Source organism: Trachurus trachurus (assembly GCF_905171665.1).
Source record: "Trachurus trachurus genome assembly, chromosome: 8".
NCBI classification, from domain to species: Eukaryota; Metazoa; Chordata; class Actinopteri; order Carangiformes; family Carangidae; genus Trachurus; species Trachurus trachurus.
Window position 1 is genome coordinate 12,349,936 of NC_139905.1, and position 18,121 is coordinate 12,368,056.

Here is an 18,121-nt window from a genome sequence, read left to right on the forward strand (position 1 = left end):
TTTATTTTCTTTAACGTATTTGTGTGTGAAATGTTAATCTGTATCCTCTGAAATATTTGTAGTAGATGAACTTCCACCAGACTTTCTAATGAAGTCTAAACTTTGAAGACAGTGAAATAAAAACACATCACATATGTTAAGTTTCTCAGTGGTTATGCACTTTTATTCAAAGTTTTAGGTCCCACCATGGGTCCCATGGTAGTTGATACCACGTTCAGCTCATAATCCCTGAGAAGCCGGCGTCGGGACTGAACTGTTGAAAACCCTCCAGATACTGGAGAATAAACACCACAGTCATTTAGTCGCACAGTTCAAAGCCGTACAAAAATCATGTCCGGGTCATTAAAAGCATATGTAAACCACAAAGAGGGGGGGAAATTACATTCTAAACATATACAATAGCTAGTCGTTTAAACAAAGGGCACAGTACACAATACTGTAATGTAGATGTACAGCGAAACCCAATATGGGTGAGAGATAACACAGAGGTAACGAACACCTCCATGTGGAAACTCTGACGTTGCTCCTGTTAAGTTTTCACCTCACAGGCCTCAACAGTAATCGGCCAATATTATGTGTAAATAAAGAACATTCATGTTAATAACAATAATAACACAGAGAAGCTCATCAGTCTTTTTGTGCAAACTATTATAGACTGAGGCTCAGATTACACATGTGGTTATTATTAAGACACCGTTGCTAGAGCTTTTTCTTTGCTATTTTGGGCGTTCTCATTCCCAAGTTTAAAGTTAGTAACTCTCTCCACTGTTGAAGTCTGTGGAGGTGAACGTCTTCTCAGGAGCAAAACATCAGCTTCAATTCAAAACTCAACTGTGCAATTATCAAACAAAAAAAATGAATCATTTCAAAAGCTGATTGTAACCCCAAATCAAAATCTCTTCCACTCAATATTTTTTCCCCTGATTGTTACAAATGCAAGGAGCGTTATTAAATACATAAGATTGAATAGATACTGAGATTTTGAAGGGGGTTATACATATTCTTTTGTTTAGTTTTTGTTGGTTTTTAGACACAAATCTGAGGCATGTCATTAAAGAATGTAAATATTAGGTCAGTTTAACAAAAAAAGTGCTTTATCCTGATATGCCTCAGATTAGGTCCAACAAAGGAAGCTTTTGGAAATCAGCCTATTGCCAGCTCAGGTTTGTGGAGAGAAATAACACTGTTAACTAAAAAGCACAACATCTTCATATTAGAGCGTTTGTCCGGAGTCATTTGAATTTAAAGATAATAAAGAAAAAAAAATCCTAGAAAAGCCAATTATATGTGTTGAAAGCCAGAAAGGTCCTGAGACCTGAATGGCTTTGCATTTTAAAAAGCCAAAAAACAAAAACAAAATTAAAGGTTAATGTAAAGCTGGCAAAAGGCTTGAATATATGACAATACATTCTATGAGAATTGCAGATACATTTACAAGCAACATATACATCACATCAAAGCTCAACTGATTGCCTGCAAAGCTTAACGCTGAAAGCAACTTCCTGCTGAGAACTGGAGTCCTCCACCCGAGCATTATGGGGGAGGAGGAAGGGAGGGGAGTGGGGGGGGGGGGGGTTCCCTGGCTCCAGACAGGAAGAAATAGTCCCGAGGCGGGCCGCACAGCAGCCCAGTAAAACTATTAAAGACCGTGCGCCGCTGCAGCAACAGCAGCCACACGGTCTAATACCGAAACACTGGTCCCCTTGAGCCTTTCAGATACCGAGGCACGACGGGGACGAGGATGAGAAAGGAGCGGTCGCCCTAAAAGGCAACCTGAGGGGGACACCACGGGGTGTCTGGGTACAGGAGACAGTGCACAGACTTGAACCTGGAAGAAAGAAAGAAAAAAAAAAAGAAGAGGGTGGAGTCAGATTTGCAGAAAGGCGGATATACGTAGAAACTGTGTGATGGGATTAAAGATAGAGATAGATAGATCTCTCACCTGGATGGATCCTCCTCCACTGGAAAAGCCCCTTTCAAATTGATGATATTACTTTTGTTTTCAAACATCCCATAACTGAGAGTGATCTGTAGGGAAGAGTAAGAGCAAAAAACATGAGTCACACAGAAAAAAGACAAGACAAACAGAGAGAGAAAAGTATCTGCTGTAGGATCACGTGACCATCTCACCTGTTTGTGAATCTCCGTTCTCTGCACCTGTTGCAGGTTCTCCAGGTGGGAGTGGAACAGGTTACTGCGGGTCAGCGGGACCCCGAGGACCGACTCGATGATGTAGCCGATGGTGCAGTCGTCGGGGAGACGGATTTTCTCCGCCGTGTTCATGAAGTGGCCGCCACTGGGAAAGATAAAGACACCTAGGTCAGTAACTGTAGTGTTTGATATACTTCAGCATTACAACTTCTACAGGTACAGACATGGAGTTAAGTAATTATAGAGTCTCACCTGGCCCACGGACTCATCTTCAGCGCCAGACCCCGGCTCACGCAGAAGCCTGCTCCTCCAGTAGCGAACCAGAAGTTGACTGGTTTCTATAAAATGAGACAGAGATATGGCGTCAATATAAAGTTTTATCTGAGAAATAAGCTGTAAATATTCCCTTGAAATGATTCATAAAATTAATAATCTTCTATATATACACACCATCTTATTGTCCCCCAGTCTCTCCGTGGCCTCGATGGGCCGGTCCAGACTGGGTTTGCCAATGTACATGTCCTGGGTGTGAGGATAGTGGGACAGGTGCTTCACCAGGGTTCGAACATTCACGTAGTTGTCGTCATCAACGTGACAGAACCACCTTAGACGCAGAAACAGGAGAATTATTAGACACTGAGAGATTCGGACTGATGCAACAACAGCATCACAGTAAATACAGTGTGTGTGTGTGTGTGTGTCTGTGTGTGTTTGTGTGGTACTTACTTTTTCCCAGACTCTATGAACTTGTCATATTCCACTGCCATCTTACAAGACAGAGCTTGTCGGCTATGAGCTGCGGAGCAGTTGGTGTTGATTGCGTGACTCCCTGTGGCAACAATGAAAAGAGTTGGTTTCATCAATAGAGGCTCTATTTATTTGATTACCATCTTTCACTGATGTAAAATGCTCAGAGCTGAATTTTGTTGGCCTTTTAAACATAATTTGGTTTGTCATAAATTCAGAGTCGGCCTCTTTTTCTAATAAAACAAAGTGCATCTCTGTTCCCCGAGATGAAATCCCCCCTCATAAAACTCACCAATTTTCTTTTTTAGCTCCTCGTCCTCTCCGTCTGTGAAGATGTACGTCTGTGAACACACAAGGGGGAAAGCACAGATAAGTGGACGTGGTCTTTAAACCCACCGCAGATCTACCACTTTGGTTTGGCCGATCATGTGAAAGCGGTCACACAATCAAATTCAACAGTGTGTCCAAAGTCCCCCCTCTTCCTCCCTATGAAGCCCGGTGTGATTAGCATCAATCAACATGTCCTTTATGCAGTGGAAAACACAGTGAGTTAAACAACCCCCTGCTCTAATAAAGGCCTTTTGTCCTGCGTTTCACTCTCTCCATGGCAACTATGCAGCCACCCCGAAGCATCCCAGACATAGAACAAAGGAGGAGGCAGACTGTCCGCCCCCACACACCCCAATCCGTGTATCCCATCCCCCGGCTGAGCCCCTGCGCTCTGCTGGACCTGCTGCCGGCCTTCAACGTGTTGAATGCAGCTAAAACTGTGGCACAGAAACGCAACAGTCAACACAGATCTGATAAACCGCCAAGCACACTCACAAAAAAAAAAATCTCTTTTCTCCTCGCCGCTGCAGGTCCGACACATTCGACAGGTTGAAAGAATCAGAAACCCACGAGGCTGCAGGCGCTTGTTAAATGTAGCAGTCGGTCATAAAAGGAGTTAACAACAAAGGGCACCTCACAGGAACACACTTTAAAAGGAGGCAGGGTAAGATTAGACTCCTCTTTGTGGTAGCTCACACTGAGCAGGTGCAGGCTGGTGAATGGTGATGATGAAAAAAAAAACAAAATAAAAGGCAGCAGCCGACCCCGGGGCTTTGTAACCGCCAGAGGTCTGTTTACTCTTCACCTCAGGTGAGGCAGCACCTGCCCAGCCTCACGCTGCCTTATCTACGCCACGTGTCTCTACTCGCCAGGATGTGCTGCCTTTTGAACCCTCGCTGACAGAGCGCTGTGTAACTACACATCATCCCTGCTGCGAAACTCTGATCTGCATCTGCAAACAGGCCTCGGAAGAATGAATGACACATATTTTATTTCTCTGCACGAGTTGGTGGCGGCAGAGGCGGGGGGGAACTGTTTGTAGAGCAAAACTGAGCAGATGTTGCTCGATGCTAAAGGCATGATCCTGTATTTGTTTAAGGAAGGGTGGTGGTGGTTTCGCTGGTGAAGGGATCAGAGGCTGGCGCTGTTTGCTTTTAAAGCCCCTTGAATAGACGGCCTAATCACTGAGGCAGCTGCCAGAGCTGCCAGGGCACTGACAGAAAGAGAACGAGGGAGGGAGGGAGGGAGGAGGAGGAGGAGGAGGATGGAGAAGAGGGGTGGAATCTCACTGCTGATTAGTAAATCGAAAACCGTGTGTGGCCATTCACCCCCTCTTCCCTCACCCCCCCACCCCACCCTTCCTCCCCCTCCTCCTCCTCCTCCTCCTCCTCCACATACACGGCCAGAGCCTCTTGAATAGAACAATGCTGTGAGTTTTCATGCTGGGTAAAGTCTCCACTGGGTAAATTCGTAATATGTTTGCCAGCATTTGCATACAGCTGCAGGAGTTAACTAAAGAGAAACCTCCTGGGGAAGATTTCTCTTTTTTTTCTTTCTTCTTTTTCTTTTTTTGTCTTTTGTTTCATAAGTGAAACTAAAAAAAAAAAGAACAGTTACTTTCATGGAATACTAATTCATACCATAAAAAAAGAAAAAAAAGGAGAAATATGGGTTTGTGAAGCTGAGATAAGAGGCGAGAGGACACGGGGGTGCAGAGAGGGAGATGAGAGCAAAGTGAGGGGCGGGGGGATTGAAAGGGGGGGGGGGGGGGGGGGGGGGGGGTACTGTTGACCACAGGAAGGCCTGGCACGGCCCTGTCTGAGCCGAACGTGGTGCCTGGCTGGCTGTCTCCAGCTCCACCGGAAGGAAGGGCATGAGGCTCCCCTCCTTCCACCATCAACCAGCACCACCACCACCACCACCACCTCCACCCTGACTGACTCCATTCCCCTTCTGTCCCACACATCCAATGCAGTTTTCAGAGGAACACAGTGGGAGTAGATGTTTAAGGAAGGAGGAAAGTTGTCCCTTTTTAAAACAGCAGGCACAGATTCCTAACAGCAGGCCGTCCTCTTGAATGATACCCAACCACTTTCTGACCACTTGTACTTTACTGCTTCAGTGTGCACTGCAGCCATTTAAATCACTCAAACACTGTGCCAAAGTGATTTTTTCCCCCCTCTCTCTCTCTCTCTTCCTAAATACTAAAAGCGCTCATTGTTGGGACAGAGAGCTGGGCCAATTATCGTACTCTTAAGAGAGGAATGCATGGCACACCACCATGAAGATGTCTGTGCCAGCTGTCCAGACACTCGCAACAGGAATTTGGGGTTTTGATAAAAGCAGCTACTATATGCCACTTTTACAAATCAATCCAGGAAGAGGGAGATGAAGAAGAAGAAGGGTTTGGATCCTCCAGATTTGTAGGATTTCAATTTTAAACTGGCGGCTCTGATTATGAGGAGTTGTTCTTTTGTTTTAAGCTCTTTCTTTCAGCTGCATTGTTCCACTGTGAGCAATGGGGTTGGATAATAGAAAACAGGAAAGGGCACTGTATGTATGAAAAATAGACTTTCTATTTCAAAACCACCTATTCACAGTTGAACTTGTTGAATTTAAACACAAAGGGTACCCATTTACCAAGATGCTGGATTTCCCCAAACAGAAAAAAAGAAAAGAAATGCTGTTTATGCTCTGAATTGGCTCAAAGATTAAAAAGATCCATGACCACTATTGTGTCAACACAGCTATCACAGAGATAATCTACCCTCCCAGGTCTGCCCCAACAGATAGCAGCTCCATCTGCATGAGTAAAAGAAAGAAAAAGTCTACCACTATCTACTTGCTTTTGTCTTAATAACACTTTTGTCCCTTGTGCCTGCAGCAATACAGACGTGATCCAAACTCCACAGATGTTCATCAGCTGAGCGTGAGAATCTGAACCTGAACACGGAGGACGGCCATATGTACACGGTGGGAACTGGGAGCATCATATGGCTGGCATTAAGGCCGCCCTTTGTTCGCCCTCTCCCGACCACCTGGCACCCGTCCTCCAGGAACTCCCTCCCGCATTGTGGTGCTCCCTCTGTCCCTCATTGTCCCCACAGTCACCCAGCCAGCTGCCTGCCTGTGAGCCCTGCTGTTGACTCTGTCGGATGGGTTAACTAACATCACCCAGCACAGTAATTACAGCCAATTAGCACAATCAGTTCCCATAAAAACAGATGATAATTGGACATCAACCAGGGCTATGCAGGTAATTACTAAGTGATTGTGACAGCCCATTATTATTATTATTTTGACTATTTTTCTCACATTAAACTCATCTCAAGAGTGGAGTCCTTGTCCCCATCTCCCCTGGTGTTTGAAATTAAATAGAGCAAGTTTTCAAAAAAGTGTGTGACAGTGCCCGAGGCAAATTAAAATGACTTTTATAAAAAGCACATGGTGCACCCCAAGGTGCAGGATAAAGTCACCATGACTGGCCTGTTTTCTGCACATCCATGCAACCCCTAAAGGAGCTTGGCTCTCAAGGCCACATATTCATCCTCAGCGTGCCACATCCCAGCACAATCTTGCCTATAGATGCACCTCTTTGTCCCAGGCATCCTCTTAACGAAGCCCCCCGTTTTCCCATCCCTCCAGTGAGCTTGACCCAGACTCAGCTCCCACGTTCCCATGGAGAGAGGGGAAACAAGGGGCTGGGAAAAAGCTTTTCTTCCCCCTTCAGAAAGACGCTTTGTTAGTCCTGGAAGGGGGACAGCGCTGGACTCGGTGCTGTGAAGCATCCATTGCACCAGGGGCATTCACTGGGACACCCAAAAAGAGGAGGAATAATAGAGAGTGGGGAGAGAGGGGGGCTGAGAGTGGGAGAAGAGGGAGTCCTGAAACTGCTCCCTCCGTTCTCAGGGACATCATTCAGAGGAGAATAAAAAGTGACAGAGCCGAGGAAATTCAGCATGGTTAACAGGGGCTGTGTGGCTGTAGCTCTGTGTCATCTGGTGACAAGGGAGACAATGCAGCACTGTAAGCAGCCTTCAAACAGGCATCACCTGCATGTGTACACTGCCTTATTGTTCAGCAACAATGGCATCAACCCACAGACAAGCAGATCATTTCCCTCAGTCTCATTCTCAAGCTTATGCAAGCACAGATTTTTAATTTTAAAATAGTTCATAAAAGCCAAATGAATGATGCATGAATAAGATCAAGTATTTATTATTTTAAACTTTTCTTTTACCTGTTGCATGTTCCTGGAGATCCATGTGTCCAGGAGCAGGTTGAGTCTGGACCGGTGGAACTTCTTGGTGGTCTTCACGGCGATGAAGATGTCATCGGCGCTGATGTCCTCAGCTGGAGGCGGCTCTGCGGCGGACGCGGAGGAGCGTGCGGGCTTCTCCACGTCCCTGCGTCCGCGGGTCAGCTTGGTGAAGTACGCCGAGAATCCCTTCTTGTCCTGGGCGCTCCCTGCAGGCTGCGGCTCCCCCCCGCCCTGCTGCTCCTCCGCATCCCCCACCACCGCGCTCTGCTGGAGGAGAGACCGCGTCCCTGCGTCCTCCTCGCCGCCTGTCCCCACGTCCACCTGGACCCGGTGATGCTGCACAGCGACCAGGAGCAGCATCAGGCAGAGACACGCCGTGCTGGCTACGGAGATGGCTGTTTTCTTCCCGTTATTCAACATGATTAAAAGTTTTAAAAATATATAATAAAAAAAAACTATAAACTATGAAGCGGCGCGAATCTCCAATGCAAAGTCCATATGGTATATATATATTTTTAAATAAAATACAACAGGATCACTGGAAGGTCCTGTTGCACGCGTAACTGAATATTGAACAAGAGATGCGTTAGGAGGCAACATATATAAGCTTGCATCCTGACCACGCCCCGTGGGAGGTCCTTGAATGCAGCATGTATGCAGCTGCATGTCAGTGACGCTGAAAAGGGGCGTGGCTAGACTTCTGGCTCTGTGTGTGTGTGTGTTTGACTGTGTGGGTGAGTGTGTCCCCTGCAGAGTTCAGTTTGCCTTTGGCAGATAATACAAGTAAAATATTGACCCTAAGGCAACAAAGCTGCAGGTGCTCTGAAGGAAAGGTGTGCACCTGGAGAAAAGCTGCATCACCGACACCTACACTGTGACTCAACACACACACACACAAACACACAGACACACACACTCACTCTCTTTTTTTCAAGGTGTGTCATTTAAACCCAGCCGAGTGTGAGGCTGAGCCCGAGCCGGGTGTTCACCAGAGAAACAGCCTCTATTGTTCCTCGCTGACCTTGTGTGGACTCCAAACAGTTGGTCATTCCTCAACACTTGTTATTCAAATTCTGGCTCTCACAACCAAGTGCCGTCTGGTGCTGCTGGGACTCTGACCAAAAGACACGGGTTCCTTTTTAGGCATTTTAAACATGCAGCTGCTTGGGGGCCTCAGAAAACACCCACCTCCCTTGCAGCGACCGACCACCACATTGAGTCTAGCATCAAATAAATGTCTCGTTTTTTGCTTTCAGTGAAGGTTGGGGAGCTTCACCTTTGGGACAAACCTCCCCCCCCCAAAAAAAGTGAATGTTGTTTACAAGGTGGGTAGAGAGAAAGGGCCAGTCACTCACCGCTCTGTGGTTAACTTCTCCGTCTTTACTTGCAGCTCCTTGTGGATATGTTGTTCCAGAGCATTTGCACCAGAAAAGGTTTCTTTTCATTTCATTTCTTTTCTTTTCTACTGCAGGTGTTTTATTCATTTTGATTCTGGGACACGGGGACATAAGTTACGTCTCTGCTTTGTGGCTCCTGATGAAGCCTTTTGTTCACCTTTTAAAAGTGTGCATAGAAAGGCGCTGAAAAGCAAAACCAGGCAGAGGGGGCCGTCCCCTCGGCCCTCGTTCTCCCCTGATTAACCGCTTCTTTCTGCCAAACTCACAAAGATAACAGCTTGTTGTAAAACATTTATTAAATATAGATACTTGTTTAAATGTTAAATAGAAGGGCATGGAGTTTGAGTGTTTCCAGATTTCATTAAGTTCAAGTTATTTCAGCTTAATATGTTAAGTTTAATAAAGGATTCACTCCAGTCCCCAACAACACAAGATTAGCATACTAACAGACTTCCCAGCATTCATTGGATGGATGGATTATGAGAAAATAGTCCCCAAAAGCAACCCCAGGTAAAGGCCCCGCCCCATCCCTAGACTGAAAAAACACAAAAAGACCATAAATGATGTAAGTCCTTGTGTTTGTTTGGCTTGTATGCTCATTTTCCATTTCTTCATGTTTGTTTTTTTGTCTTTTAACTGAGCTCTATGGCTTTTTAAACATTAACAGTCACTTCATGCAGAAGCTCTGGCCCCCAGGCTCCATGACCTCTCAGGGCTCTGGGCCTCTGCCCAGTATGCCCACTTGGTAATCCATCCACACTCCAGAGACTCTTCATTTTCTTGTAGTTTGAAGAGAATAAACATGATGGACTCTTGTTGGGTCTTAAAGACACATTGAGATTCAGTCTGTCCTCGTTGTGTCTTTTACTGACTAAGTGTGAACTGGAGTGACAGTGGAATAAGACTGGCTCTGTGCATCAGTGGATGAGAGCCAGGCGGCGGGATCAGTCTTTGGTTGTGTTTATTTTCCCCTCATGGACACATTAGCTCTGATGGGACTACAGGTCAGACCAGAGGCGAGAGCCAGGGGACCAGGCGGCCTCCTCAGACCCTGACTTCATTTCTCCACATGCAACATTAGAGGACGCAACTCTCCACGGACCGCAGCTGCTCGAGAAACAAATAAATACGACCCATTTTTTATTGATCTGCAGGGACTGTTCCCATAGGTCTGAATGGACCTCCCTCAGGTAAACACGGAGAACACAACCCGACCTGTAGATGAGATACAGGACAAAATGTTCCTGTTATGGATGAGACAAATAAAGATGATGCAAATAGTTGTAGGAACTAAATTTTATGGCATCCTACTGGAGCAGAGGAAGTGTACAAATCCTTAACGTAAGGCAGAAATAGTTGATTGAAAATTGTTTATGAGTATAAAGAAAACAACATAATAGAACATTTTATTTCATTATTCATAAAAGGAGAAGAAATGTTCTTTATATGCAAAGAATCATTTCCAGCATGTGATTACCTTCAACAAATGTTTTGTCAAAAGACTAAGTGGTCGACCAGGAGCTAAGGTTTCCGGTTACTCGCTGGAGAGCCCGGTCATGTTGAACACAATTTCTTCTGTTCAGTAAATACCACCTATAAAACATCTTTTATTTTTTTTATTTTGTGATCTTATGCGAGTCGCTCGGCAACATAAGCCAATATCAGATCAGTTTTCCACATATACCAGTGTTATTTCTGCCGCAGCAGCTTGGACCCGTCTATACTGTACAAAGCTACTTATTGTTACTGGAAACTAGATATTCACTGGAGGAGCCTTCAGGTTTCTATTTCAGCTGAGAGCTCAATAAACTCATGGGGGCAAATAGTCAAATTAGGGGAACTTTAAAAGCTGTTGACAGATTTGAGTTATTTCCATATTATAATGTAAATGTGAAGAAGGGAGGAAAATGGTGGTTGTATGACCAAAAACAACCCAATGAAAAGGTCTCTTGTGTTGGGCTAAAAGGCCATTTTCCCCCAAATAAAAGGATCTTTTTTTGTCTGCGGCCTGTAGCTACCTTGCTGGGACGTCCCATGGGGAGGTCCAGCAGACAAAGACAAGACACTGGAGTCATTGAGCTTCTTTTAATTGTGTGTTGTGTCCTCTCATTGTTGCTCTTTCTTATTTAAACGTGTTTAATGTGTGAGCCATCGCAGAGAGGGGGTGTGCACAATCTGATTTGTTTTTCCTCTGTAATAACAAGAGTTCGAGCTGTTCACTTTTTAATTTTTTTTATTTTATTTTGGAGGATCTCTCAGTAGCGATAAAGTTTATTCTCAGTTTCTTGGCTAAATAAACAATCTCAGTGCTGCGAGGCGAGATAGAGGAGAGAGACACATCGCTGCCTGCGTATCCAACCAAAACAGGAAACTCATGGCTGCTGAGCTGATGTCCTATTTTAGTGAAGTGACCCCCTCCCCACCACCAAATCATAATTGTTCCCTTTCACTGTCCTCTCTATAACCAGGCGAACACCAGCTATTTGCATAACTGTTCAGACCTGCTCGTCACCCCCTGCTCCTGGCCTACTTCCACTCTGTCAGCCTAATGCTTCCCAGCACTCTCTCTTTGTGTCGGCCCTTGTTGTTGTGGGAACTTCAAATGACTGACACATTAAATTGGGAGGACTGTAGTCTAGTCTGGTCTTTATAGTGTGGCTCCTCACAGGACAAAAAAAAAAAGAGAGAGAGAGAAATTGCATGAGACAGGCTGAATTATGAATGATGGCGGTGGGGGGGAGTGGCATGGCTTCCTATTTGTTGTGTCCTTTCTCACCAGCGTTACGGGGAGGGCTCTCTGTTGTGGAACGTGGAGAGGTGCAGAGATATGATCTGTGTGTATTATGGTGGAAGAATAGGGCTGTGGGATCTGATACAGTGAAAATGACAGAGCAGTCTGATGTGTCAGACTCTCACGGGACGGCCGGCAGAGAGGAGCTTGCAGTGAGAGAGGCTGTGGTGGGAAACTGCTGAGGTTACACTCTGGGAGTGTTGTGTGGGTGTTCACGCACATTGTGTAATTTCTCTTTATCCTGGAAGCAGATCTGTGAAAGAGCATTTCTGATTAAAAACACTCACGACATTTTCGTGACAAAAATCTTATAAATAAAACATTAAATTCTTTCATTTGAGTTTATCCTAATGTCAGTGACTTTTTGGCTCATAAATTTTTACTAAACGAGTCCAAACTTTCACAATTGTTAATCAGCGTTTGACATTTTTTCTGTTGAACTTGGACTTTTTAATCCAAACGTTTTACTAACCCTGACCCAAATTAGTATTTTTCTTTCTTAATAGAACAGTATTTTGAGTGTTTTTATTTTCAGTTCACCTCTAATCACTTAATTCTTACTTCATCATCATTTCATAATGACCTTTTTCTTTGACGTGAAATTTGTCTTTTTTTTTCTTTTTATGTTTCACCAGGGCCAGATGTCTACAGATGTTACAACAGAATCAGAGAAAATGACTTGAGTTAGACTGAACAGACTGCCAACCTGAAAAAGAGGAAAACATTCAGTGACAATAGATCATTGTCATTGATGTATCAACATCCCTGTGTGGTGTCCAGTCACCGATGTGTGTGGGGGTATAGCTCAGGGGTAGAGCATTTGACTGCAGATCAAGAGGTCTCCGGTTCAAATCCGGATGCCCCCTTCACTTCACTTATACACAACAAATGTGAAATTGTCACAAATACGCTGTAAAGAATTGCACTGTGATGAAATATCCAGAAAAAAGGCTGAGTACTAGTAACACATTGTCACGTTGTTAATGTTGTGAACTGGTAAATATACCACAAACCTCCCATCAGCGAAGAGGCAAATATTTCAGAGTGTTTCTCTCCTCTGACACCACAACACTGGTCAACCGCCCCTACGGTATATTATACATTACATCACATCTGTTGCTATTTAGCACTTTAATGAGTGTTTGCTCTGCCACCCAGAGGTCTATTAACTACTAGACAACTCGAAAGATGAGTTACCCAACATCGATTTCATAGGCAATGAGATCCAAACCTTGTCCTTGTTGCTTTTACGACTCGTGAGGATTTTTAAACCCTGTTTTTGGTAATGCAGAGTGGCAAAGTTCAGTCATGGCTTATTGTTTACCAAGAGCCAGCTCTGCAGGGAGCTCAGGGTGATATACAGCAACACGAGAGGCCAGACAAGTTAAGGAGCCATGACAATGAAAAGCAGATGTGACCGCGGCAGATGTGGCAGCTAAATTACTTTACTCCCATGTGACAACAGTGTGAGACAATATAGTAAATCCTGGTTAATTGCTAAAGACACTCTGGTAATTGGTGAGGCATACAGTGCTTAATATAAAGCAGATAGAACAGATTATGTCCTTTTCTCTCTCAATGTAAAGAAATTCAAATTACATGATGAAGCTGCCATTTTATGACTTTGATAAATATGGTGGTTAGCTCAGCCTAGCATAAATTAATTGCCTGGCTATTATATGTGTTTTGCAAATGAGCCTCTTCACTAAATTGTTCAATTATTACTTAAAAATTTAAACCAAAGTTGCTTTACGATGGTGTAAATCCATGAAGTTGTCATTTTTCTGTCTTCTCTCATTATTTCTCCACCTCTGAAAGCTGCTCTTTATTCCCATGATCCGTTAATTGCTATTGAAACCGGGGGGAAACGGTGTTAAATGATAGCAGGAGGACACCGCATTAAAGGATGAAGGCTAAGCAGGGGTTGATATTGGCGTATAATCAACATACCACCTGTCAGGAAATCCCGCATCATTACCGTCTCCACCAACACACACACAAACACACACACACATACACACATACACCTTCTTCCCAGACTGTCCAACCTGGTCAGCTGAGCTGTTTGTCACTGGGATTAATTTCTGGCACCGGCCTTGGCCCAGCTCCAGCCGAGGGAACAAGAGCAGCTTCCATCCCACAGAGCAGCGGTTTATTCCTTGTGGTGGGTCCAACTGAGCTGATCCTCTCATATTAAATGGATTAGCAGAGTCCTTGTTCTACTGTCAGGAGCTCATGAAAAGAATAGGGATTTAGCATGTTAGCATTTTTTCCCCCCCTTTCGGCTGAATTTCAAATTGGAAATGTACTCCTAACCTGTTCACACCGCCACTTCTAAAATAAGTGCATAGTCTCTGCAGCCTGGTGCCATGCAGAAACATGATTCTTAGCTGACCTCTCTGGGTATCAGTGCCTTTTTAGCCCTTGGAGTATCCGTGGGAAACTGTAGCATTAGCAATGCTTTACAGGCCTTTTGATTTCCCATGGGAGACATCCATGACAGGAGCAGGTTAGGTTGGGATATGAACGCTGCATGGCATGACCGGGATAGACGAGATCACGTTACAGATATCAGTAAAGATCATGTGAAGAGTGTAAGGTTCACCCAGCACACTGTCTGTATTTACTCTCAGACGTTATCCAGATACTTCACAAGTCTGAACCCAGAATTTATCACATGATTAAATGTCATTTCCACTTCTGGAAGACTGCACCTCAAAACACGGTCAGTGTTAGATCTCGTGCTCCGCCTGTCTTTGAGGCGACGGGCGGCAGGTGCTCCTCCCTGCCTGAGCTCTTGTATTTTAATCTCCTTCAGAAGGCAGCCGACACCGTCGTCCTCAAGGCCTCCATGCAGGCGCCTCGCTAATCACTGCTGTTTAAAAGGAGGCCGCCTGCGATCGAGTCCTCACGCCCCACACAGATGTGCCGACTGAGATCAGGCTGGGCACAAACAGCCCTGACCCCGGATCAGCGTCCTGTTCCCGCTCAGAGACCTGCAGGCCCTGCACCGTTGAGTCTATTTCTGGACACATGGTTTGTATCTTCATGTTGATGATATTGATAATGTGTTGACTTCAGACAGAAAACCTCCTCAGTCTATGATTAATGTGTTATTCTTGCGTTTGGCCTTGGCTTAAGATAATTAAGGGGATAGTTAAACATTTTGGCAAATTGGCCCATTACCGTAATCCCTATGGTCATAGCAGTAGGTTCGTTACCTTTAATTGTCGGTGCAAGCTATTTTTAGAACGGTGGAGCAGAGCCGCAAGCTGCTCAGAGCTACACTACGGAGGCTCATGGGATTTCTTGGTTTCCCTCATCAAACTCATCAAATACACAATCCAACAACTCCAAAACGCTCAAGCTGTGACCTGCACATTCACCACGCTATCAAATAATAATGGAACGTTACGAGACAGAGTTGTTTTCGAGGCAAATGGAGCGACTACTTGCCGAAAAATCTGCGGTTTTGCATGAATATACCTCTACAACTTAAACCCAGGAAAAGACACAAACACACTGAAAATTGTTAGAACAGCTTCAGCAATGTGACAACACACATGCTGCAATACAAATCACAACACATGCAAATGAAAAAACACGCTGCACATTTGTTCATGTGAATGTGGATGTATTTTAGTTTGCAGACATGTTTGTTTATAGGTACAATTTGCATAATCTTTCTGACAGTGGTGGTCATGTGACGTACAGTGTAGCCGCCGCCCCCTCATCGCTGACCGACTCAGCTGGACTCAGCCCAGTCTCTGTGGTCCATTCACCGAGGCAGGAACGGCCCCCCCTCTGACTGAGGCCACACCCACTCGCTGGCCCTTTCCCACAACCTCCAGGCACCTTGGAGGAAGTCATCCATGCATAACTGCGCTCCTTAATCAAAGGCTGAATGTAGAGGTTGTCCCGGAGGTTGGCTGCTGCAAGTGCGGCATTAGCAAAGCACATGCTCTCCTTTCACGGACAGACAATGCTGCCCATTGTGTTTGGCCACAAGTGTCTATTTTGATGTAAAAGAGATCTCACAAGCAGAAAGACAATGCAGAGGGAATACCAGGAATATCACACAGGATATGTTGAGGACTCCACATCAGCAGAAAGTTATCCTGCTCTGCAGAGTGTCACCTTTGAGATGCAGGCACACTTCATGCTCTCTGCAAAATAAAAATAAACCACACAACTAGACACCACTGCTGCTGATTTCAAAGATGTCCCGCAAAGGCCGCTGTGTTTCTGACTGATGTAAGTGGCTATTGAGCCTCTTAAAGATGTCAAAGTAAAAGCTCAGTGAGACGAATGAAAGAGCACCGGATCCTTGGATTTACACTGATAACATCATTGGATTAGTCTTCGGTAAGACAGAGCCTGACATACACAACAGAACAACAACCATGCAGGCCTGACACATGTCATGAGCACACCCCAAAATAGTGCTGAATGTACAAAAACAAATGAGACATTTCCTGAACCGACAGTATGAAAAGTTGTCTTCACTCTCCATCCTACCTCCTCGGGCCTCTTCACTGATTTATAAATAGCAGTGACCCATCTTTAAATAGGACATTGTTTTGTCTATTGTCTTTCCATCCCTGTGCTGTCCTGATCACTGATGCTGAAACATTGCAGTAAACATCCTCTGACCCTCCTCGCCCCCCCTCCCACACTCTGAGGGATGAAAGTCTGACCTCCACGTTCTCGTCTCATCTATTCAAATCCAACGATCGGTGATTTAAGTCCCAAGTGCATTATAGAAAATATGTGGTTATTATGATATCAATTTGAATTTACTTTAAACTTCATGCTGACAATTTACATTTACTTTTGAACCTCTGCCTCCTTGCAAACTAAGTGCTTTATTATCAAGTCAGGTATGCACATTTTTAATTTGTGCATCAAAAAACAAACAAAAAAACACCACAAATATTGGTAAAAAAGTTCTGATATCACAAAACAAATGTGGAAAAGTTGTAGTTTTTAGATGTTTTGAGAACTTGTTTTACTAAAAACAACAAATGTACAAACAAAAAATTGACTTTGGACCAGTTTTCTTTTAATATTTTCATAACCTTTCATTTTAATTTAACTGTTGACATGTTAAAGAAACGCAAAAAAGCCTTGTTATAAAGGCGGGAATTTAAACTTGCTTAGACATGGTCTCTTGGTCCAACATGATTACGCTCAGCAGCAGACTGTTTAAGAGGAGCCCTTTAAAAGGATGTTTAGGGGCTTGGAGCAGGGGGTGCAGGAGTGGTGGCTCACCATTCTTTCCATTATCCGGCTTTTCACTCCCATTGGAACGAAGGCCATCTATCAGGAGCCCCTATAGGTCCTTTCAGGGCCAAATAAAAGGATCACTGTGAACGGACCTGTCTGTGGGTTGCTCAGACATGGGAGACAACAGATGTGTTAAACCAAGCCAGCTCGCCTCACAAAAAGCCCAGAGAGCCAGGCTGCATGCTCTCTAATGGAGAGGCAGCTTTATGTTAATTGCTGAATGGAGTCAGTCAAAGCTGCTGCTGCTGCTGCAAGCTTTTGGTGAGCACGTTCAAAGAATCTCACGTCATAAAAGAAGACTTCACTTCCCTCCACTTCCAGGAAAAAAAAGAGAACGGCAAAAAAGAAGAGGGGCCATAAAATTGTTACAAGACCTTTAACCAAACTGCACCTTCAGATCCCACAAAGAGCCAGTGTGTAACTTTATCTGGGTAAAAAAAAAAAAACTACAACCGAACCTTGTTTCTGAGATGTTTGGATCGCTGTTACTTCATATTAGGCCAGAATCAATACCACATAGTCTTGTTTTGAGTATTGATGAATGGATCAATACAAAGAATTGATCCTCTATATCACTTTCGTGGCAGATAATTCATGTTCTGACTCAGCAATCATTGTAATTTACCATTAAACACTGTTATCATTATTTTTCTTAAAATGTGATACTGTGTTTCTTGGTTTCAGACAACAAAAGAAAACATGGCTTCCTGTATGATAACGAGCTGTGGAGGCCTGTAGCTGTTCGTCTGCTGGGGCCACGCTTACCTCCTGTATCCCTGTGGGAATCAGGATAATCCACAGAGATCACAGCTTTTTGTCACAGCACAGACATTTGTCTTTTTTAACCCACAGTATTTTGCATAGAATCAAAAAAAAATCTTTATATTATGGCAGTATGTAGTGCATCTTATATTCAATCATACATGAAAATCCAGACATTGTTTATTTCCAGAATTCAACTTCTGCACCCCAGTATCCTCTTGTGACACCGAAGGAGGAGGAGCAAAGGTCCTTGCATCAAACCCCGGAGCCTAAACAATGGGCGCTTGGCGTGGACAGCCCAAGGCGAGGCCATCTGCCGCTGACAGAGTGGAGTCCCTTTGTCAGCTATTGTGGAATGTGGAGGCAGATTGATGAGGGCCGGGTGATTCCTTCAGG

At 44.5% G+C, this 18,121-nt stretch overlaps 1 protein-coding gene across 1 annotated transcript; it reads right to left on the bottom strand.

The window, feature by feature from the left end:
• Window positions 1-213: 213 nt before the first annotated feature.
• Window positions 214-8,041, bottom strand: lfng (LFNG O-fucosylpeptide 3-beta-N-acetylglucosaminyltransferase). Its single transcript, XM_083977825.1, has 8 exons — window positions 7,469-8,041; window positions 3,191-3,239; window positions 2,878-2,980; window positions 2,602-2,755; window positions 2,404-2,489; window positions 2,131-2,296; window positions 1,943-2,028; window positions 214-1,828 (listed from the first exon to the last, which is right to left on the bottom strand). Exons 1-8 carry the CDS (start codon window positions 7,907-7,909, stop codon window positions 1,762-1,764), a joined length of 1,152 nt encoding a protein of 383 aa, XP_083833951.1. The 5' UTR covers window positions 7,910-8,041; the 3' UTR covers window positions 214-1,761.
• Between the last annotated feature and the right edge of the window lie 10,080 nt (window positions 8,042-18,121).